This window comes from Schistocerca gregaria, chromosome 6, assembly GCF_023897955.1.
Source record: "Schistocerca gregaria isolate iqSchGreg1 chromosome 6, iqSchGreg1.2, whole genome shotgun sequence".
Classification (NCBI taxonomy): Eukaryota; Metazoa; Arthropoda; class Insecta; order Orthoptera; family Acrididae; genus Schistocerca; species Schistocerca gregaria.
In genome coordinates this window covers 34724027-34749207 of record NC_064925.1, presented here as the reverse complement: position 1 = coordinate 34749207, position 25181 = coordinate 34724027, and the positions used below count along the sequence as shown (strand labels likewise).

At 40.3% G+C, this 25181-nt stretch overlaps 1 protein-coding gene and 1 non-coding gene across 2 annotated transcripts in view; one reads left to right on the top strand and one right to left on the bottom strand.

The window, feature by feature from the left end:
- Positions 1 to 25181, bottom strand: part of LOC126278261 (DNA mismatch repair protein Msh6) — a 321536-nt gene that overhangs the window by 130623 nt on the left and 165732 nt on the right. Inside the window, exons 13-14 of the mRNA XM_049978261.1 lie at positions 17796 to 17930; positions 1972 to 2197 (exon numbers count right to left, since the gene is read on the bottom strand). Coding sequence (XP_049834218.1) covers positions 1972 to 2197; positions 17796 to 17930 — 361 coding nt within the window. The remainder of the gene's footprint in view (positions 1 to 1971; positions 2198 to 17795; positions 17931 to 25181) is intronic.
- On the top strand, positions 17097 to 17171 carry Trnal-caa (transfer RNA leucine (anticodon CAA)). The gene has a single exon. It is a non-coding gene; the product is annotated as a tRNA-Leu (tRNA).

Sequence of the window (25181 nt, the reverse complement as noted above, 5' to 3'; positions counted from 1 at the left end):
CATTGGCATGGCCCTCGATTGGCCGGCATATATTAAAGCAAGGTGTAGGACAATAACGCCAGAACCATTGCTGTGCTAAAAACAGCCCTTCGGGAGTTCACCGACACCATCAATGTACCGACACTTCAGAGGGTCATGCAGAATTTCGCTATTCATCTACGCCACGTCATCGCCAATGACGGCAGACATATTGAAAAAGTCTGTAACCTAAATCCAAATACCTGTTGTGGCGTTTACATGTTGAATTAAGTGCGTGCACACCGTAGTTTGTAACTAATTTACATTCCTTTTTTTTTAATGTAGTTCAATAATTGTCACCCTGTAACAAACTTCAGTTATAAGATGACGAGGGCCTCTTACTACTGTTGGGAGTAACGATTACTCCTAAGGACTCTAACCAATTTTATTTGCTTAGAAGTAAAATTTGTGACAGCAGTTATGTCTAACACAGATTTAATGGAAGAAGTCTGCTGGCCATAACCAGGCAAACAGGTGAAAGTTATGGAAATTTTTTGTCTAAACATTATCCTATACGTTGAAGTATCTACCCCAACAAACCACACACTCCCTTGTCTGCAACCTACCCATCTCCCCTCTAGTTCTGAAAGCTAGATGGTGCCTCTCTCTTATATTTGTGTGTGTCTATTGGCAGTATTACACAGTTCACCTCATGAAGGCAAGTATGATCAGCAATTCTGGCTCATAGTTTTTTCAATTGGGTTTTCTTTGATTAAATTAAAAGACCAGTTAGATGATCCATGTGATGTTATCTGTCTTCCAGAGGGTTTACCAAGTTCGACTTTGAACAACCTGTCATCGGTTTCTATTACGTTGAAATGTTGTGTGTTATCAGTCCCAGTCTTACATATTTAACATATACAGGAGTGCAACCTCACTTTCAAGTCAATAAAAGAAAATTTCTCAATCACACATTCCCTACGAAATAGATAGAAGGGGGGGGTGGGAGAGTGGGGGTGGGGTGGGGGTGTTCTACACAGTTGCAAGTGGAGCACTGTGGTTTAAGCTGTCAGTTTAAAGATCTGTGGCCTTAAATTACAGTACACCATGAAGATTGTGTAGCTAGGTATTTTTGTTGAAGACATATTCTGTTACAAAGAGTATATGCATTATTTCTGGACACCCCATAATACATAAACTGCATTACAGAACTAGCAGTATGATCGATATTGATTATTTCTAATCTCTATCTCCACCTTAAATTTGTGGCAATAGTTTTTATTTCCCCTTTCATCATTTTCTTCCAGCCATGTAGTGCTACTTACTTCCAGCTCTGTAATGACCTAAGCTTTCCACTCTTACCATTCCCACTGTCCTAAAGTTATTTCTTCCAACTTCCATCAATATTTACCAACTTCCTAGGGCACCAGTTGTACTCCCCTCTTCCTCTACCGGTGTGTTCAGACTACCACTCATGTCAATCCTCCTCTTTCTGTTTCTTCCACAACTCACTGCAGTTTTTCAGCTTCTAAAGTCCACATTACCATGTCACACAAAAAAATTATGAGAGTACTGCATAATCATTGGAAATCCCACATGGAAAAGTCCAACTCTCACCTGTCCATCCCAATTTCTGAGAAGGCAACATTATGTTAAAAACTAGAATACCTTTTACTACAGTTCAGTTTGTGTTTATGACTTTAATGTCAGATGCTTAGCATTTTGTGTTTATGGTTTTACTGCTGCTAATATTCTTTTGTTTAGTATTTTCAATATTTTTTTAAATTTCATCTTCCAATTTTACCTCTAATCATAATAAGTAAAGAAGATCATAAACTATATTAATGCAAAGAAACACTTGAGGAAAAAAAAGAGAAATTCTATGTGAAAAAAATTAAATAATTTTACAATAATGCAACACTAAACAAACAGAAAAAGAGAAGCTCTTAGAGAAATGTGATAGCTAAACAGTGAAAGTAATACGTGCTTACAAATTCATATTAAAGTAATTACCACTATTCAGATACTGCCAGAACGCCTCTGGGAAATACTTATTTTGATTATCATCACTTTCTACATCATCAGCTGTAAAGTACTGCCCCTCTCTCAAAAACACGAGTGTCTCTTCAGCTGTCCAAAATTCTGTCCTTGGTAACAATACATCTTTCCTCACTACAGACTTTATAGAACCTATAATTTTTTGAGCCTCTTGTGAAACACTATCCTTCTCCAGAAGGACCTGAAACAGTGCATTAGCGTGAAGAAAGAAAAGCACAGGTTTATATATGTGTAACTCAGACTACTGATTATACAAAACATAAAATACTTTAGGATTTTGCAGAATTGTTATTCATTACTAGATACGTATTAAATATGGTACTCTGATGGCAAAATAGCTGATGGGATCTTATTCTCTTAAAGTAAAGTGATATGTTCTCCTATTTTTCTTACTTCAACTACAAGTTTAAATCATAACACTATGCTGTCCGGCGGCACCACAGTGGTGGTGAGTGCGAAACAGCAGTCAACAGCCAGCGACACCACAGTGGTGTCGTGTGCATAGTATCGCTAAGTGGCTGGCGGCACCACAGTGGTGTCGTGAGCATAGTATTGTGCAGTGGCTGGTGACAGCACTGTAGTATCTTTTGCATTTGTTGGTGTTTTGTTTAGGTAACAATAAGTTACACATGTCATCCAGTTTTTTTGTTTTTGTAAGTACTTGTGCCCTTTCATTATGGCAGATGAAAGAGATGATACGATTATTTACGATGAATGCATGGACATCTTGTCTAACATTCCGGACGACTTGGCCAATTGAGAAGAAGATATTGGATATCACAAAAATGAAAGTGAAGCAGAATCATTGGAAGATAGTGAAATGTGTCCAAGCAGCATTCACTGAATGCTACAGTTGCCCACTGATTTGGATGAATCAGACGAAGAAGACAGTGCACAGTGGTCAGACTTTGATTTACCAAGGACCAATAACAAATCTGAAGGATCTCCGGGTCCAAACACATTTCCCTAAGATACACAGACCATCAAGGATATCGTAGAATTATATGTTGGGAATGATCTATTTTAATATATTAGCAATGAAACCAACAAGTACTACAGGGAAAAACGAAAACATCAAATTTGTCGATGTTAGGGGACCTGAACTTAGAAAATGCTTTGGGCTTGCTATCCTTATGGGAATTGTAAAAAAAAGCAAGGAACGATGATTCTTGGTCAACGAATCCATTGGTAGACACACCAATATTTCGCGAAACGATGTCCCACAACCAATTCAGACAAATATTATCATTTTTAAGTCAAAACATCTCAACTGATGAAGGAATTGCACAGTCACATTGGTGATTGAATTTTAAAATTTACAATCCATCGAAAATTACGAAATATGGCATACTAATTTGGATGCTGTGCAATTCGAATACAGGATACATTTCCTCATTCAAGATATATTCTGGCGCTGGACAGCCTTTAGCAAAAACAGTGACGGAACTATTGACACCTTCTTATGGAAAGTGGCATCACCTCGACATAGGTAATTGTTATAACAGTGTAGAGCTTTCAGGAAGTTACTTGAAAGGAAAATTCGAATTTGTGGAATGACATGGCAAAATAGAGGATTTCTGGAAAAATTAAAGAGCACAAAAGTCTGTGTTTGAAGCTTGTCATCGACGGAAAGGGGAAGTAATCACACATGTATGGAGAGCTTCAAAAACTAAAATGATACGTATTATCTCTACAATACATAATACCACTTTCAAATTTTTTTTATTGTGTAATTGGTTTTTTCTACATTTTCTTTGAGTGTCAGTGAAAGTGTATTAGACTACAACAAATACATGAAAGGAGAGGACCAATATTTGAGTTATTACTCTATATGCAGAAAAAATATAAAATGGTCAAAAAAGGTTTGCATGTACCTCTTTAATTGGGCATTATTTAATGCATTCCGTACATGTCAATATTTCAACACAGAAAACAAGAGTCTCTGATTTCATGATTTTTTTTAAATTGAAAGTGTCCAATTTGTGGATAAAATACCACGCACTTGCTTCTGAGCAAAACTTGGAGGTTGGCACTACAGGTTGCCACTACATCACATACGTGTCATCATGATCTGGCTGACAGACTTCCTGATCACATAAAGCAACACCAACTAATACTTATTTCTGAAATGAATAAACGTAAACAAAGAAACTGCCATGCATGTTCCAAAAACAAAAAAAAAGAACAACAAATTTAATGTAAAAGTCTTGTGGAGTTGTGTTACATCTTTGAGACTTTTTTGCTGCATATCATATGAAAGAGAAATACTAAATACCAAAGACAACGAAAATAAACAAATATGTGAAACAAACAAATTTTGTATTTATTTACGTATGTGTATCTTCGAAATTTCATGAAAGTAGGGGGAACAGGGTTGAGAACTTATGAGAACTAACCATGAGGTTAGTAAAACTTAACAATTTATAATCTCCCGATAATGTCAAGAACAACCAGCAAGAAGCCAAGTATTCCGAATTAGCGCTGCTGGCACCAAGTGAATGAATTTGTACGAGATGTGGGGACAGCGAAGTGGTTATTATCCTCAGACAACTTATTGCTAATTCCTTATAGTGTGAGGGGGAAAAATATGGTAACACAGTACCCAGTTCTTGCATGCTAATTGTATAGTGTTCAGCTGACAGAGGGTATTTAGTTCCACATGCCTAGCTTGCCAGACAAGTTCTCGTTTGGTTTAATGAGATACACAGTGAAACTGATTTACGTGCTTGGCGTCTAGTGAATATTACCATTTTTTGACAACAGTTCAAAAGTTTCTTCTTCACGTATGTTGAGGGCAAATCTCTTTCGATTTCTGCCTGGGATCCAACCATGAGCATGGCTGACCAACATATCACAAACTCTAAAAGCATCTGGATACTAACACTGTGCAGGATCTCAGTCTCCTTGTGTTGGCTACTTAGCGCATTTGAAAATGGATAGGGATGAGTTTGATGTTGAATGTAACAGCTATCAAATTGATGCATACTGTAATACTAGCAGTACTTTTCCGGAAATATCAGTTCTGCAGCTACACTTCATTATATTTACCTTATTTTCCTCAGCACAATACGACCCTGAGCACAAGACGACCCTCTATTTTTAAGAGGGTCCTAGAGAAAAATTAATTTTTAACATATCCTGATTAATCAAAATTTTACTGACAAAATGTATGTCTACAGTCAGGCCATTTACTGACTGCCTACAGTTTTATTCTTGAAGTTTTCCTGGCATACTGAATATTCTATGAAGTTTCGAGATTGAACTGTATCTCTTTGACTTCTTGCCATGATATGTCAGCTGGCAACCATCCAACCATCTGCAGGTGAGTGTCTGCTTCATAGCACAGATTGGCGTGGAAACTTGTGTGCATTGGTGGCTGTCACAGGAGCTTCCTTTTGAAATCTGCACCCTTTGGAAAAACTGTTCCACCTGTGGCACGCAGGTGCGTGTATATATGTGAAGTTACATGTCTGCCCTCTGTCGGAAAGCGTGCCCTTGATGCTAAAAACAAACACCAGATGTTGTCAGACGTGTCATTATGAGTAAAATGTTTTCTCTTAGAAGAAATTAAAGGGATCACCGGGTCCCAGCCTTGTCCTGTTTAAAACCGCCAGCACGATTTATAAGATTTTCTGCTGGATGTATTTCCAAAGATTCTTTAATTACTGAATTAAATCCCAAATAGACCTCACTGGGGTCAAGATTTTTGTGGCAGAATGATCTATAGAATGTCCCGTGGTAACACAAGGATTAGCTACAGCCAACTTACTGAGCTGCGAAAGGCGAGTGTGGCGCCCCCGTTCAATGCACCTTTCATGTACTGTGTGTATTGTCTGACCTATGTAAGCTTTGCTGCATTGGCAAGGAATTTTGTAAATCTTGGCCTTCCGCAGACCCACATCATCCTTCATCGAACCGAGGAGGACACTAATCTTCAGTAGTGGCCAGAAGATTACTAACTTTATGTTTCCTTGCGATTCTGCCTACTTTGGACGGAAGGCTGCCGACGTATGGAAGGAATGCCCTGGACAGATAAAGGTCCGTATGTGTAGGCTTATGGCAGACACAATGCCCTAATGCCCCCACCATGGTAAGCTGTATGTTTTTGTAGATTGAATTCAGATGTTGCAAGAAATGTGACAGTTCTTCTTCATCATGGGGCCACAGCCACACTACAGAAGTATCATCCACATGTCACCGACAATCCTTCCTCTATCCTTGTAGTAAAGTCTTCCCAGTAATATGGATCATTCTTCTTCTACTCCCCCTTTCTCAGAGTTGGGTGATTTGGATGTTATTCATGCTTTGTGCTTTCTTTTCACTTCCATGTCTGTCCTTTAACAACTAAGTCTTAATCTTTGGTACTCTCTTTTGTTTAAATTTGGCACTTTTAGGTCAGCAACTAATAGCTGGTCGTTGCTATCTAGGCACTCATTGGGTATGACTAACATCTGTAACATACTGACCAACTTTTCTATCAAGACTATGACTTCACTCAACTCAAGTCTTAATTATAACAGATACTGCTGTATCTGACATTTGGTTAAGATCAAAATCATGATAGTATTATAAAATAAAGACGTTTGTATAGTCAAATGTCGGAAATATCATTCAAAGATTATTACATGATGGTGGCCCAAAAGTATGAAGAGATTATCCAAGAATTTATTGCTGTGTTGTTAAAATTTGACATGGTGAGACCATGGATGTGTAAAAATACATTTTGCTTCTTACAAAAAGGAACAGGTATCAGACAGTAATAATAACGCTATTTATTTAGAACAATCGACACGTTTCTGGATTCAACCACAGTTTCTTTGTTAATTAAATTTAAAATTTTCCTGGCCTATAGATCATTCCATGAAATTCCGTGTGAAGATAATCGAACTGATATTGACAATGCAAGCTTTCACTATGGAAGGTGCTCACAGGAGGCCACAAACTTGCAGCAGATGGGCATGCACTACAGCACCGCATGTGCAGTGATAAGGCCGGTATTACACTATCAAATTTCTTTGTCAAAGATGTGATCAAATATTCCGTCAAATATATTTGACAAATATCTTGGACGTAGCGCTAGAAGGGGTATTAATCTGTTATCAAATTTTTCGTCAAAGTTCAAAATGGCTGACAACAACTTGTTATTAACTGCAGCAGTTGCACATACCGCAACTGCATTGTGTGCACATGCAGAAAAGAAGTGGGGGAAAAAAGGAACCATACATACGAGGTTGACAGTCTTAAATTCCTGGGATTACAACTTGATAATAAATTCAGTTGGTAGGAGTACACCACAGAACTACAGAAACGCCTTAACAAATCTGTATTTGCAATTCGAGTGTTAGCAGACATAGGCAACATAAAAATGAAAAAGCTTGCATACTTTGCCTACTTTCATTCCATAATGTCATAGGGGACAATATTTTGGGGTAAATCTTCAAGTCAAACAAAAGTTTTCAGAGTCCAAAAGCGTGTAATACATATTACTTGTGGAGTAAATTCACGGACGTCCTGCAGAAGCCTCTATAAAGAACTGGTTATCCTAACTACTGCCTCTCAATATATTTACTCCTTAATAAAATTTGTCCTAAATAATATCTCTTTTTCCAACAAACAACTCAGTTCATACATACAATACCAGGAACAAAAATGATCTGCACAAGGACTTAAAAGCACTTACTTTAGTTCAAAAAGGGGTCCACTGCTCAGGAACACTAATCTTCAATAATTTGCCAAAGAACATAAAAAATTTAGTTAGAAATAAAGATCAGTTTAAAAGGAGCCTGAAAGACTTACTAGTGGCCAACTCCTTCTACTCCACTAGCGAAATTTTTAATAGAAACAAATGATGTACTGTATTTATTCATACTATTAGTATTGTTATTTTAGCTTAAAAAAATTGACATGTTCCACATCCACAAGGATCTCTTCAGCACGGATCTATGGAACGAAAAACTAATCTAATCTGGGCGAAGACGTGGGTTTTACGATGACACGATAAAAGCATCCAACAAAACTTGTTACGTGAGCTTAAAGTGGAAGACGTCAAGTCGTACATCAATTACTTAAGAATGGATGAGCATACATTTCTGTATGTGCTCAGTGAAGTGTATTCTCATATCACAAAGCACAATGTTCACTTAAGAACTGCTACATCTTCAGAAGACAGGCTCACTGTAACACTCCGATTCCTTGCTACAGGAGATGGTATGGTATGGTATGGTATGGTATGGTATGGTAAGGTCAGGTCAGGTCTCCAATCTTCTTAATCTATTTTTGTATTCAGGGTGCCTCACGTTGTAAAGTGCCTCATCAGCTTCATACATCTCTATTAATTTTGTAGTCGTCAGCACACACCAATTGTATTTACTGGCAATGGTTATAAAAACACTACAGACGACAGAACGCTGCAGCGATGCTAGCGCTCCATGTGGTAACATGTCACATTGCAGTGAACAGAAGACAAGCGATTTCTTTGATCAAATCTACAGCGAGGCCCTAGATTTGATCAAATATTGGACGACATTTGACAAAGTCCCTATTACACCATCAGATATCTTTGACAAAGATATTGGACAAAGATACTGGACAAAGAAATCTGATAGTGTAATACCGGCCTAACTAGGTAAACGATGAACGCACCAGTGGTTTTAACCTGGGCAGCTCAGTTTACTTTCACTTGTATATGACTGAAAGTGGTCAGAGGACTCTGTGCCTAAACATTGTGGCAGTAAGTTACTGAAATACAACAGTTTACATGAAATTTCATGGAACAGATGGTTTCATATTCAGATGACTGTTTACATTTACGATTGTTGTTTCAGTTCGTTGTTACGTCTACTGCCAAGTTCCAAAGTTCCAGCCTGAGTTCTTCTTAGATCTCTCTTTTTTTATGTAGGGCACCACTACATCAAGAAATTTTCACCACACTGCAAAGCTGCTAACACTAAGTGTGTAGCACAATATAAATTTAAATATAAATGTGAAGAGCCATCACACAATGAACCAGTTTTCTTCTAAACCTGTTCTTTATGAGTATTATCAAGTGTCCAGCTGACGTCTTGACTTATTTGTAAGAAGGAACCTGTATGAAAATTCATTACTGTTAGCTGTGTGTTTCTCCATTATTTCTTTATCAAGACCTCCATGGCTATGTATCTCACCCTCCAGCGAGGATTTTAAACAATTAATAACTGTGTATGGCATGTAATGAATTGACATGGAAACTAATGCAGAGGGTGGACAAATATATGGAAATGCCAAAAACAACATGCATTACCATGACTAATGCAGAGTAGGAAACCTGTTGACATTCAAAACAGCTTCCATTCATCTCAGAATGGATACAAACTGGTCCTGCATGGTTTTTAAGGGTATCCTATACCATTCATCCCGCAGAATTGAGGTAAGATCAGATAATGATGGAAGTGGATAGTGATAATGTACCCTTCTCTGCAAGTAGACCACAAAAGCTAATTAATACTGAGTTCTGGTAATTGTGGTGACCAGACAATTTATATTAGGGCTCACAAAACCATTGCTGGATGAAGCAAGTTGTGTGAACAGGAGCTCCATCTTCTCTTAACACTGCACCACCACTGAACAGCAAATATTATACCAGCCAAAATTGTTACATAATCCTTGGCAGTAATGTTACCATTCAGAGGAACCATGGGACCCTTGGAATACCACAATATCGCTGCCGAAATCACTGCCAAAGCCCTGCCACATTTCGCTCCTGGGATGTAAACTTGGCCAGAAACTGTAAACTGTATGAAAACAAGTTTGATCCATTCAAACGACTGTCTCCCACTGTTTCACAATCCAGGTTTTACGGTTTCAGCACCATATTTTGCTGCTACCAGGCAGTTGCATCAATGATGAGTGGTTTTGGAATTCCTACTCGTCCTGCAATTTCCTGCTTATGGAGCCAACAGGGTTTGTGTGTGTGAAATTCAGCTCTGCAGTGACTTTTGCAGGTGTCATTCTCTTATTTTCCATCACAATCCTCTTCAATGAGAGTCCACCATGGTCACTAAGCACAGACTATCGCCCACATTAAGACTTAGCAGATGATGTTTTACTACTTTACCTGTACGCAATACAAATCTTTGTTACGGTACATCTTGAAACACGTGCGCGAGTACAACCTCTGGCAGTTGAAGCCACAGTCGAAAAGCTTATACTGTGACAGTCTTTTTGTTGTGCCCATCTACAACTCAGAATACCTGCTATATGGTGAGTGGTAACTTTCCTTTCCATAATATTATAACTGTCATTAACTGTGTTGATAAATGTTGATGTTCATTTTGTCTATGTAAAAATTTGTTTTTATAGAGTTTTAATGCAACTCATGTTACAGATGTATTTCCAAGCATGGGGATTTGGGGAGGAGGGGGGTCATAAATTATGAGTTTTGGGCATATTGTTCTATTATCATGCTTTTTCTATATTTACTGTATTTGCCTTCTTGTATTTGATGAGAATGTTGTGGAGATATATCCATTTAATGGCATGGTCTTAAATAGTGATATCATTGTGAGTGAAAGAGAGTTTCTGTGTATGAATATTGTTGCATTTGTTCATGGACACCTTTGGTGTAATAAAACTAAAATACAATTTGAAAGAAATGCTAGTTTCAACTTTGGCCACCAGGTACAAATCTGGCACTGTGAATGCACGAAAGATGTACAGAAATGTTTCCCTACATAATGAATCAGGAACACGACGTTGGCAAAAAGAAGTCAAACACATGAGAAAGGCATAATTGATTTTATTATTAATCGCCCCTTACACAGTTTGTTCTATATAGGCACCAGAGAAGTTGACGGGATGCTTATCCTTGAAACGACATGATCAACAGTTGATTGTAGTAGTTCCGACAGAATCTGAGAAAAATGTGCCTGTATAATGGGCTTCAAATCAGGTAGTGACTGAACATGTCCCTGGTATTTTTTTGATATCCCCAGAGACCGAAAGTCACATGGGTTCAACTTGTATGACCTTGCGAGGAATGCATTTGGAAAACCTGTTGAGGTAATACATTTGTGGAAGGTCGCATTATGCAGACATTTCACTGTGTAAGCAACATAAGGTGCTGCCACATCTTGCATGAAAACAGCAGTTTCCATACAGCAGCAAACTTCCAAAGCAGGAATCCCATGCTGTATAACATGGTATACATAGCATGGAGATTGGTTGGTTGATTTGGGAGAGGGGATCAAACAGCAAGGTCGTTGGTTCTATGGTCTAGGATGGCAGAAATCAAGGGAGGAACAACACAGAGAGTACAGTCAATCAAGAGGAAGGGAAAATGGGCAAACAAAGAGACAAAAGGAACACCAGGGCAACTGAAAGAAGAAATAAAAGGAGGGGGTGGGGGTACAGGGAGAGCAGGGGTGCCCCAGAAATGCTGAGAGGGGTCAGGCACCAGCACCGCCACCTACCTGTCCCAATTCCCACACCCGACCACAACCACAACACAAAGGGGACAACATCAGGAGAAAGAGACGCAAGAGAAGAGGAAACAAAACCGCACTAAAAACCATACAAAACCTAGGGAAAGGCATAGAGAGTGTGGCTGGTGTAGAGGGAAGAGCAAGGACTCCATAACCAATGCTAACACTAAGTGAAGGACTCCAATTCCAGAGGAAAATTCAAGGACTTAAACCTTAGAAGCCAAAACACTTTGGTGAAGAAAACACTGTAAGAGGTGTGGGCAAGGAAGCAAAAAACAGCAATCAGGCAATGGATATGCGGCAACCAAGTGAGCTTGTTGCAAAAAGAAGAGCCCGGAAATGGACCTCAAGGGCCATGGGTAGGTTTTGGGTGTTGAGATATGGCTCTAGATCAGGATGGGCCATAGTACGGCAACAGAAAAACAGCATCCTCGACTTACGGGGAGAGAATTGAAAACGGTGTGAGACTGTCCATGTGGAAGTGTGCCAGATGGCACTCTGGAGCTGTCGTTCTGCAGAATCTCTGAGTGGGAGCTAGCCCAAATACAGAAATCATCTACATACAGTGCAGGGGTGGCCAATGGGCCACAAGAGGCCACAAGTTCATTAATGAAGGACACTTAATACGGAGCCCTCTCGGAACGCCATTCTCCTGGGACCACAGAGAACTTAAAACAGTGCCAACATGAACTCTGAATGACCAGTGGGACAGGAATTCGCAAATAAAAATCGGGAAGGTCCTCCAAAGACACCACTCATGGAGCATAAGGAGACTGAAATGACGCCAAGCTGTGTCGTAGGCTTTACGAAGTTCGAAGAAAAATGCAACAAGATGGCAGTGTTGAGAAAAGGGCTGCCAAAGTGTGGTTTCCAATCAAAGGAGATGATCAATTGGAGACTACCTCATCCTGAAAGCCACACTGTAAAGAGGTCCTTGGATTCAAGGATCCAACTGAGCTAACAAACCACCATCCAGTATAGTACGCTCAAAGGGACATTGGTCAGGCTGACTACCTGGTAACTATCAAGGGACAATTGATTCTTGCCAGGATTAAGGACAGTAACCACTGTCTCCCCATTGACAAGGGAAAATACCACGGAGCCAAATATGGTTAAACAACCGAAGGAGATACTGTCACTGTAGAGGACTGAGGTGTTGTCACTGTAGAGGACTGAGGTGTTGAACAATTGGTTATGGATGGAATCGGGGCCAGGAGCTGAATTGTGAGAAGAAAAGAGGGCCAAGAAGACGCTCCCATTCAGTAAAATGTACACTGTAGAATTCTGCCTGACAAGGCGTAAAATATAAGCGGGAAGCTCAGCCCGTTGATTACAGAGGAGGAAGGTAACTGTATAGGAGGCCGATGACGGTGCCGTCAAAAAATGTGTTGCAAGGTGTTTCAAGAGCACTGATACGAGGTGCATTCAAGTTCTAAGGCCTCCAATTTTTTTTCTCCAGGCTGGAAAGAGATAGAAACATGCGCATTGTTTTAAAATGAGGCCCCGTTCATTGTCAATACGTCCCAGAGATGACAGCACCGTACGGCAGATGGAATTTTACCGCCAGCGGCGAGAAAGAGAACTATTTTAAATACTTAAAATGGCGATGTTTTCCTTACTTGAACAGCGTGCAATCATTCGTTTTCTGAATTTGTGTGGTGTGAAACCAATTGAAATTCATCGACAGTTGAAGGAGACGTGGTGATGGAGTTATGGAAGTGTCAAAAATGCGTTCGAGGGTGCGACTGTTTAATGACGCCAGAACATCGTGTGACAACAAACTGAAACAACCTCGGGCTCGCACAAGCCGGTCTGATGACATGATCGAGAAAGTGGAGAGAATTGTTTTGGGGGATCGCCGAATCACTGTTGAACAGATTGCCTCCAGAGTTGGCATTTCTGTGGGTTCTGTGCACACAATCCTGCATGACGACCTGAAAATGCGAACGTGTCATACAGGTGGGTGCTACGAATGCTTACGGACGACCACATGGCTGCCCATGTGGCATGTTGCCAAGCAATGTTGACGCGCAAATACAGCATGAATGGGACTTTCTTTTCTTCGGTTGTGACAATGGATGAGACGTGGATGCCATTTTTCAATCCAGAAACAAAGCGCCAGTCAGCTCAATGGAAGCACACAGATTCACCGCCACCAAAAAAATTTTGGGTAACCGCCAGTGCTGAAAAAATGATGGTGTCCATGTTCTGGGACAGCGAGGACGTAATCCTTACCCACTGCGTTCCCAAGGGCACTACGGTAACAGGTGCATCCTACGAAAATGTTTTGAAGAACAAATTCCTTCCTACACTGCAACAAAAATGTCCAGGAAGGGTTGCGCGTGTGCTGTTTCACCAAGGCAACGCACCCGCACATCGAGCTAACGTTACGCAACAGTTTCTTCATGATAACATCTCTGAAGTGATTCCTCATGCTCCCTACTCACCTGACCTGGCTCCTAGTGACTTTTGCCTTTTTCCAACAATGAAAGACACTCTCTGTGGCCGTACATTCACCAGCCGTGCTGCTATTGCCTCAGCGATTTTCCAGTGGTCAAAACAGACTCCTAAAGAAGCCTTCGCGACTGCCATGGAATCATGGCATCAGCGTTGTGAAAAATGTGTACGTCTGCAGGGCGATTACGCCGAGAAGTAACGCCAGTTTCATCGATTTCGGGTCAGCAGTTAATTAGGAAAAAAAAAAAAAAAAAAAAAAAAAAAATATGGAGGCCTTAGAACTTGAATGCACCTCGTAGATATGTACAGAGGCCACCTGGAAGGGCAAGGTCCAGAATGGAAGACTGCCACTGACAACCATGGAGGGTCTGGAGTTTAATCCACACCTGTGATGCAAGGGCTAAATGCAGAGGAAACACAGCACTCCAACACACCTGTTCGCTCTGATTAAGTACCAGGATTTGACATGAAGACGTTTAAATTTAAGAAGACTGGCAGAAGACGGGTGCCACGGAGATGTTGCAAGAGCAATGGCGATAACGGATAGCGGTGGTAATATCAGTGATCCACCAAGGAACTGGTTGATAGAGAATGGGGCCTGTCAAGCAGGGAATGGGAATGTCAGCAGCATGGATCATCTTATTGGACAGATCACAGACGACTTCATCAACACAACCTGGCAAAGGTGGAAACACAACAGGGAGGTATTAGAGGAAATCAACACGATGGAAAGCCTAGCAGATAACCTGGTCATCGGGACGTGGGAAGGGAAGAAGCGAATCAATATGAAAAGGTCACTATCAGAGATCACTGTGTGATGACCAGAGTAACAAAGGAAGAAGGGGGTGGTGGGGTGGGGATAGAGGAAAAGATCAATGGAACTCGATAGAATAATAATAATAATAATAATAATAATAATAATAATAATAATAATAAAAAGTTTTGAAAAGATATGTGATGTGCAGCAACATTTACGCTGCAGAGTTTCATATTACAATATGCTGCATACTTTTGTATTCATATTACGAAAGTATAGATTCGATACACGATACAGCACATTAGTTTCCGTGACTTTGAATGCACTTTTGTAAGCCAATCATAGCTCATGTCACATGATCTTGCCAGCCAATGACAGCAGATAAATAGGAAATGTTAATGGTTTAAATTAATGTACATAATGTAATTACAAGACAAGTTAAACCTTCACATATAATATTGGTCTTTAAGAGATTAATAAGCTATGCGAAAAGCTAAGCTTTCATGTATAATATTGGTCTTTTTTGCATGTGTTACACTTTAAGATACATCACACAAATGTGCCAGTAAACTTTTAAATAACGATGATAATGTCTGGTTTTCTGGCCTCAAAATTCTTCTAAGTAACTAGTCCTCTATGTGTTAAGTTTTAAGTGAGAGTAAAATACTGTGTGATTTAAGAAACCATACTAAAACGCATATTTTGGCTTAAAGTGCACACTCACATGTCCAGATTCACAATGAAGTAGGCCCCAACATGGTATTAAGCTTTTCAGTGCAGTTTTCAGGATGCGAATTTTCTTGGAGTACCAAATCCATATTGTCTTGTGTTTGGTTCTTTATTATGCCATAATGCCAGAAGATGAAATTCAGTGATCAGTTGAAACTAGCTAATAGTGCGGAATGAAACACTTCATTTCTAATAAACTGACTGCCTCTGGGGAAAAGATTAATAAAAGCCACATGAAAACAAAATAAAATAAAAAAAACTGAAACTGATAACATATGTTAGCCTTCTGTAGTTACGTGAATGTATTTTAATTCACTTGACAGCTCCCAACCACAGAAATCCGTTTTGTTTTCATTTGATGTGTGATGTGTGAACAAAGAGGAAACAACAAAATCAGCTTACATAGAGACTAACCCCCTCCCCGCTACGCCGGCCGCGGTGGTCTCGCGGTTCTAGGCGCGCAGTCCGGAACCGTGCGACTGCGACGGTCGCAGGTTCGAATCCTGCCTCGGGCATGGATGTGTGTGATGTCCTTAGGTTAGTTAGGTTTAAGTAGTTCTAAGTTCTAGGGGACTAATGACCACAGCAGTTGAGTCCCATAGTGCTCAGAGCCTCCCCGCTACAACCCAGACAACTGTGTAGATGCGCGAATCTGGCAGCTTGGGTGCTGCCAGAAAAAGTCTTCTGGGTAGCATCTGGCTGCTTGTTGCTACAGCTAACAGCCACACTTCAAGAAGCTGGAAGCAGGAGAATGTACTGTCCACATGCAACTCAACTGCACACGCGCATGAGCCTGCAGGCAACTGCTCAAATGAACTTAATGTCAACAGTTGTGACATCGGGCTAATTGGCAGCAGTTTATTGTCATGAAGTATTCCATAGTCTTAGTCCTAAAGCCTTTGACACATTTTGATGTTTATCAGTTCTTACCGGTCAAAATTACAAAAAATTAACCTAAGACTAAAACAATGAAACATTCCCAAAATTCCAAAATATTCCTGGGTTTTTCCTGGTTCTCTCCTGGATGAAAAAATTCCCGAGTTTTTCCCAGATTTCCTGGAGTGTACACACAATGTTAGTGTATGTACCAAGTTTTTCTGCCACACATTGGATCTCCAAGAGTGGGTGCGCTTCAATTATAAACACCCAGTAACTGAAGAGGCTATTTATTGACCATTGCTTACACTTTTCCATTTTCCCCCATGGTCTTACTTTCGGCCCTGATAAAGGAACTTTATATAATTCACGAAGCTAGAACATGCCATATTATGTGTGTATCAGCAGCATTAAAAGTTCCCATCACTTGAAACTAAACACTGGCTAGTTATTCTGTATTATAATTTTAAGTTAAGTATACCTCTAATTTGTAATATAAGTGAAGAAGTTAAGCTTTCCAGACAACAGTCAACTGAAGTTCACTTGAAACTTCCTGGCAGATTAAAACTGTGTGCCCGACCGAGACTCGAACTCGGGACCTTTGCCTTTCGCGGGCAAGTGCTCTACCAACTGAGCTACCGAAGCACAACTCACGCCCGGTACTCACAGCTTTACTTCTGCCAGTATCCGTCTCCTAGATTCCAAACTTTACAGAAGCTCTTCGCAGAAGAGCTTCTGTAAAGTTTGGAATCTAGGAGACGGATACTGGCAGAAGTAAAGCTGTGAGTACCGGGCGTGAGTTGTGCTTCGGTAGCTCAGTTGGTAGAGCACTTGCCCGCAAAAGGCAAAGGTCCCGAGTTCGAGTCTCGGTCGGGCACACAGTTTTAATCTGCCAGGAAGTTTCATATCAGCGCACACTCCGCTGCAGATGGAAAATCTCATTCTGAAGTTCACTTGATCAGAATAATTTTATGGCACACACTGCAAACAATGTTATTGCAGGTATGTTGAAATTTCAACAAGAATAGATATTCAGATAAAAATATCACAAACAAATATGACTTTTATTGAAGACTTTCTAAACTCTTTCTGCATTGTTATTTGGAGGCATTATAAGAAAACAAGTATTAATTTTAATGAACAATGATCAAGGGGCAATATTTATGAACAAAAGAAGTGCAGAAGGAGGTGGGAAATGTCCCCACTCCCTTTCTTTAAAGATTACCAGCTTAGTTCATTACCACTCATGTGAAAATCATTTTGTCATATTTTGCTGTGAGTCACAACAGGTGATGGTAGCAAATGGAAAATATAATGGATGTGGATCAAGCCCTTTATACTGCAAAATAGGGGTACCATGCAACACTTTAAAAGCAGTGTAACTACTACTTCACATCAAACTGAAGCCACAATTATGTTGCTTAATAAAATGCGCTAATGTAACAAAAAAGTCCTTAAAAAATATGTACAAATGTCTAACTGAAGCAGTAACCAATACTAACCTGAACTGGCGGATGATGTGCTAGCAGAGTCCGTAGTCTAGACCTATGCCGGTCATCAGAAAACTGCCCAAAATTAAATGTACCTATAGATGTGTCAATGAAACACACCCCAAATACTGGAACACAGGAACCCACCTGGAATAGGATGCTTCAGGTTAATTCAACCTCTTACACTGTGTACATATATGACTCACACAGAAAACAGCAATGGAGGATAAGACAGACTGCTCCTCACCATACAAAAATGACTCGTTAAGTTGCAGACAGGCTCATCCCTCATGCCCATGGTCTTACTGCTTCTGAACACTACCTTTCCCAATGTCCTTCAGATTCAATACCTAATACTTCATTCCTCGAACACCTTACTAACTTTATCCTAACCCACACCTACTTCTCTTTTGAAAGGAAGGTATACAAACAAATCTGCAGCACAGCCATGGGGTTATGCATGGCAATCTGCTATGCCAACCTGTTCATGGGGCACCTAGAGGAGATCTTCCCATCTAAAGGAGATCTTCCTACCATCTCGAAACACCAAACCCTTTACGCTGATACAGTTTCATTGTCGATACCTTCATGATCTGAAGTCATTGCCAAGACACCTTACGCCGATTCCTTAACAAACTCAATACCTTCTCACGTATCCGCTTCACACTGTCCTCCTCAACAGTGTGTGCCATCTTCTTGGACACAGAGTTTCTCCTCTATGTTTAATTCCACACCAAAAAGTCCCTCTCATACAGCCTGGCCACCTGGGGACAGCGTACCTGCAGTTACAAGTACTCCCTTACCCAGTATACCGAGGGTCTCAACTAGGCCTTCACAGACTGGCACTATCCCCAGACCTAGCCCACAAACAGATCTCCCATGTCATTTCCTCTCATAACCCCAATCCTCCCACCGCTCCCAAGAGCCACACATGAAAGTGTGTCCCCTTCATCGCCCAATACCACCCTGGACTGGAAGAACTGCATCACATCCGTTGTCAGGATTTTGATTACCTATCACTATGCACTGAAATCAGGAACATCTTACTCAAGAGCCTTTCTACCCATCATAGAGTGATGTTCCAATGCCCTTCTCCATTTTTATGCCACTCCCAGTCACACCTCTGGCCACAATGATCATATCCCTGTGGAAGACCCAGGTCCAAGTCCTGCCCACACAGCACTTCTTATCCAATCCTGTCACTGGCTTAGCCTGCCCTATCGGTGGCTTGGCCACCTGTGAAGACAGCCATGTCATATACCAGCTCTGCTGCAGTCACTGCACAGCTTTTTATACTGTTATGACTACCAACTAGCTGTCCACCAGGATGAACGGCCACCACCAAACTGTGGCCAAGAGCAAAGTACACCACCCTGTGGCACAACATGCAGCTGAACATAACATGCTTGATTTCAACTGCAACATCACTTTGTGAGTCATCTCGATCCTTCTCTCTACCACCAGCTTTCCTGAACTGCACTGTGCGAGTTATCCTTATAACGCATTCTCTGCTCCTGTAATTATCCTGGTCACGACCAAAGGTAACATATCGTCCCCATACCCTTCAACCATCAGTTTCTGCACCATCAGTTTCTGCACCATCTGACCTATCACCACGACCTCATTCTCATCTCCCACTTTCTTTGTTTGCTGCCCTCTGCCAACGAACCTACCCACCTTTCCTCACTCCTCTCTTTTTTTCATTGTTTTACCCCTCTCCCTGCCCCACAACTGCAAGATAGGAGCCTGTTGGTATTCTAGTCCCTGCACACACTTCAGACATTTTCCTTGTTCTTTTGCTGAATACTCAAAGCGGAGATTTTTGTGGTGTTGCCTACATGCGCTGTTTGCACTTCGAACTCATTGCTTGCTGTAGTGTAAACACAGGCTGTTTCATGAAAACAAATATGTATGCAGAACCTTTCCTTCACATGTGGTACTTATTTATACCAATGAATATGAAACAAAGTTAAGCCAGATTGAGATTTCAGTGTTTCTATGCCCCAACAATCTGTTACATTTACAACAATTGTCTGCTATCACAATGTTTTAAACACCATTGATGACTATAACAAAGACGAACAACTGTTCACCAAAATGTGGTGCCGCACGTAGCAAAGAGAGTAGACTACACTGGGTGCAGTCCGTAGAGGCATGATATGTTCCCGATTCTGTTGACAGGCACTGAACAGAACTACCGTAAATAAAATTAATGCATGATAGTGAAGGGCGTACGAGATTGAACTACATAAATTAAACCTAAGTGGAAGCTGTGGCCACTCTATTTGAGATTTACCAATCACATCAGTCATACTTTAGAGCAACCCACCAAGAAAGCTTGCTGTTCACTATTCTATATTCCTGAAGCCAACGGATTAGTATGACGAAGTCATGCTAGACGCCTCTCGGCTGCAGGTCAAAAACAGACATTCAAGCTGTTGTAATCTAACAGTTTTTGCTGTATTCCACAGTTCTCAGTTTATTTCACGATGTAGGCTATAAATGTTTGCTATTTTCGAGGAGAACATAAAATGGAAGAACCTTCAAAACTGCAGTTTTAAGGTACAATTTGTGATAGTAGTGTGTTGGAAAATGGTTCAATTACCTCGTATATCATTAGCAAAAGTGATAGTCTTTTCAATTACGTTCCGAATAGTATTACTAGTGCCAAAACTCACCTTTTTTCCTAACAACTATCAAATGATGTAAAATTTTGAAATTTATTTCTTGTTTGTTTACAGTTTTGCAATTTACTTATGTGAGTAGACATTATGACTGTTGGTAAAATTGCTAACTAGGAGGAGAAGAATGAAATTCTTGCACAGACCGATTTACAGCTTCCGTGTCTGTTTATACTTTATAATCCAGTATTTTAGTTTCATAGGCTAAGATGTTGTTGTTGTTGTTGTGGTCTTCAGTCCTGACACTGATTTGATGCAGCTCTCCATGCTACTCTATCCTGTGCAAGCTTCTTCATCTCCCAGTACCTACTGCAACCTACATCCTTCTGAATCTGACTGGTGTATTCATCTCTTGGTCTCCCTCTACGATTTTTACCCTCCACGCTGCCCTCCAGTACTAAATTGGTGATCCCTTGATGCCTCAGAACATTTCCTACCAACCAATCCCTTCTTCTAGTCAAGTTGTGCCACAAACTCCTCTTCTCCCCAATTCTGTTCAATACCTCCTCATTGGTTATGTGATCTACCCATCTAATCTTCAGCATTCTTCTGTAGCACCACATTTCGAAAGCTTCTATTCTCTTCCTGCCCAAACTATTTATCATCCATGTTTCACTTCTATACATGGCTACACTCCATACAAATACTTTCAGAAACGACTTCCTGACACTTAAATCTATGCTTGATGTTAACAAATTTCTCTTCTTCAAAAACGCTTTCCTTGCCATTGCCAGTCTACATTTTATATCCTCTCTACTTTGACCATCATCAGTTATTTTGCTCCCCAAATAGCAAAACTCCTTTACTACTTTAATTGTATCATTTCCTAATCTAATACCCTCAGCATCACCCGACTTAATTCGACTACATTCCATTATCCTCATTTTGCTTTTGTTTATGTTCATCTTATATCCTCCTTTCAAGACACTGTCCATTCCATTCAACTGTTCTTCCAAGTCCTTTGCAGTCTCTGACAGAATTACAATGTCATTGGCGATCCTCAACGTTTTTATTTCTTCTCCATGGATTTTAATGCCTTCTCCGAACTTTTCTTATGTTTCCTTTACTGCTTGTTCAATATACAGATTGAATAACATCGGGGAGAGGCTACAACCGTCTCACTCCCTTCCCAACCACTGCTTCCCTTTCATATCCCTCGACTTGTAAATAGCCTTTCGCTCCCTGTATTTTACTCCTGCCACCTTTAGAATTAGAAAGAGAGTATTCCCGTCAACATTGTCAAAAGCTTTCTCTAAGTCTACAAATGCAAGAAATGTAGGTTTGCCTTTCCTTAATCTTCCTTCCAAGATAAGTCATAGCGTCAGTATTGCCCCACGTGTTCCAACATTTCCACGGAATCCAAACTGATCTTCCCAGAGGTTGGCTTCTACCAGTTTTTCCATTCGTCTGTAAGGAATTCGTGTTAGTATTTTGCAGCTGTGACTTATTTTCAAATCTGTCAACACCTGCTTTCTCTGGGCTTGGAATTATTATATTATTCTTGAAGTCTGAGGGAATTTCACCTCTCTTATACATCTTGCTCACTAGATGGTAGAGTTTTGTCAGTACTGGCTCTCCCAAGGCTGTCAGTAGTTCTAATGGAATGTTCTCTACTCCCGGGGCCTTGTTTCGACTCAGGTCTTTCAGTGCTCTGTTAAACTCTTCACGCAGTATCATATCTCCCATTTCATCTTCATCTAAATCCTCTTCCATTTCCATAATATTGACCTCAAGAACATTGCCCCTGTATAGGCCCTCTATATAGTCCTTCCGCCTTTCTGCTTTTCCTTCTTTGCTTGGAACTGGGTTTCCATCTGAGCTCTTGATATTCATACAAATGGTTCTCTTTTCTCCAAAGGTCTCTTTAATTTTACTGTAGGCAGTATCTAACTTACCCCTAGTGAGATAAGCCTCTACATCCTTACATCTGTCCTCTAGCCATGCCTGCTTAGCCATTTTGCACTTCCTGTCGATCTCATTTTTGAGATGTTTGTATTCCTTTTTGCCTGCTTCATTTACTGCATTCTTATATTTTCTCCTTTCATCAATTAAATTCAGTATTTCTTCTGTCACCCAAGGATTTCTTCTGCCACCCAAAGATTTCTACTAGCTATCGTCTTTTTACCTATTTGATCCTCTGCTGCCATCACTACTTCATCCCTCAAAGCTACCCATTCTTCTTCTACTGTATTTCTTTCCACCATTCTTATCTATTGCTCCCTTATGCTCTCCCTGAAACTCTGTACAACCTGTGGTTTAGTCAGTTTATCCAGGTGACATCTCCTTAAATTCCCAACTTTTTGCAGTTTCTTCTGTTTTAATCTACAGTTCATAAACAACAGATTGTGGTCAGAGTCCACATCTGCCAATGGAAACGGCCTACAATTTAAAACTTGGTTCCTAAATCTCTGTCTTACCATTATATAATCTATCTGAAACCTGTCAGTATCTCCAGGCTTCTTCCACGTATACAACCTTCTTTTATGATTCTTGAACCATGTGTTAGCTATGATTAAGTTATGTTCTGTGCAAAATTCTACCAGGCAGCTTTCTCTTTCATTTCTTACCCCCAATCCATATTCACCTACTACATTTCCTTCTCTCCCTTTTCCTACTATCGAATTCCAGTCACCCATGAGTGCAAACATTAATACTGCATTTTAAGAAAAGGTAACGTTCAAAATTGGAAATGTTATCCTTCAAAAAACATTGCTCAGTTCTCAACACAGATCAATATTTAATTTGATTATGAGAGACTGTAATGATAATGAGTGGTCAGCAAATTACATCCTGTAGCCAATCATGGAAATCTATACCAAGTTCTTATGCTTTTTAGAAACGTTTACCATGTTTAACCTGCAGTTTGCCTGCAGCCATTTCTTGTCAGAATTGAATTGATTTTTAAAATTTGATAAGCACTCGAGAATAGTTTTCATTTTCACAGGAGACTGTAAATGTATTTCATGCTGCAATATTGTCCGTGCTCACCGTCCTGTACAATAAGAATGGAAGAGGTGTGTCAGCTGCTGGTTCTGCGTAGCCAATGAGAAAGCAAAATGCAGACAACATGCCTGGAAGCAACAGACACTGCAACATTCTCATGTTAATACAGAAGCGAAATCGGATATCAATTTGGATGGAAACGGCTGGGTTCTAAAGTCCTGTGGTAGCCACAAGCTCAGGAACCATAACATTTGGAAGAAACAGCCATACATTTATGACAATGAATATATAAATTTCACAGCTGTGCTATAGGATTATGATGATTAACAATAGTGATAACACAGATTAATTTTTCCCAAGAAGCATCTTCACAAAAAGGTGGTCCTCTTATAATCGAGTCATCTTATACTTGATTGAATATGGTAAATTGTTTATTATTTCAAAAGTAATCACAGTTACTGTTAATATATTTATCCCATCATGAGATAAGCTGGCGCATGGCTTCATGGAAACATTTTTGCAATTGTCTACAGAACCACAATTCCATCTACATGTGCATCTCTTTGCCCAAAGAAAATCTATGGCCACGAATGTCTTTCTTCAGAGCTCCAAAAATATGAAGATCATAACAGGAGAGATCGGGACTGTATGGAGGATGTGTAAGAGATTCCCAGAGAGCTTCTGGAGCATAGTCAAAACACCAACGTACACGTTGCAAAGGTTGTTTTGACTATGCTGCAGAAGTTTCGCTGGGAAGCACTCACACATCCTCCATGCAGTCCAGATCTCTCCCCATCTGATTTCCATATTTCTAAAGACCTGAAGAGAGACATTTGTGGTTGTTGATGTGCTTTGTATGAAAACGTGCTACCTTGGTACAATCATGGTCTGTAGGAGATCTATGGCTCATGACCTAGCTGACTAGCACTTGTGGTCATATGAGCAAGTGCAAAATTGGATCGATTCATGGCTCCCCTCAAAAGATGCCCAGTTTATACACTACGAGATTCATATGCAGCCCTAAAGCTAGGAGAAAGCAGTGGTCAGTGATGGCCAATACTTTGAATTGTAAATGTTTTGTAAGTTTTTTACAATGAAGTTTCAAACTTCGAGAAAAAAATGGCAGAAGCAAAGTTGTAGACCTGGTACATTGTTTTCCTGGCACTAGTGATACTGTAACTCTAAAAAATGAAAATGACTGACCACAAAGGGCCTTTCTCTCATATGACTTTTCGAGAGCACCAGCATTGTTGTTGCTGTTGTTGCCATTTCTTTGATCTGAAGACTGGTTTGATGCATTTCTCCCTGCTACTCTCTACTGCTGAAGCCTCTTCATTTCTGGGTAACTAGTACAACCTAGTTTGATCTGTAACTACTTGCTGTTTTTGCCCCTTAGCCTCTCTCCACCCTTTTTAACACCCACACTTCCCTCAATTAGTAAAGTCATCATTCTCTCATGCTTCTGGAAGCATCTTATCAACCAACTCTCTCTCCTCTCACTACACTACACACAATCGTGGCGTGACCATTGCACAAAAAATAAAATCACTCTGCTGCTGCATTCTCCCTCTCCACACCTGGCCCCTGCAGACTCTCTCTCTCTCTCTCTCTCTCTCTCTCTCTCTCTCTGTCTCTCTCTCTCTCTCTCTCTCTCTCTCTCTCATATGCTAAAAGGCCATACTCCCGACATAACTCAAATGGAGCATTTTTGTAAAAATGTGGTATATCACATAAAGTGCACACCACCTCTATTTTATCAATGGCTCAAGATACT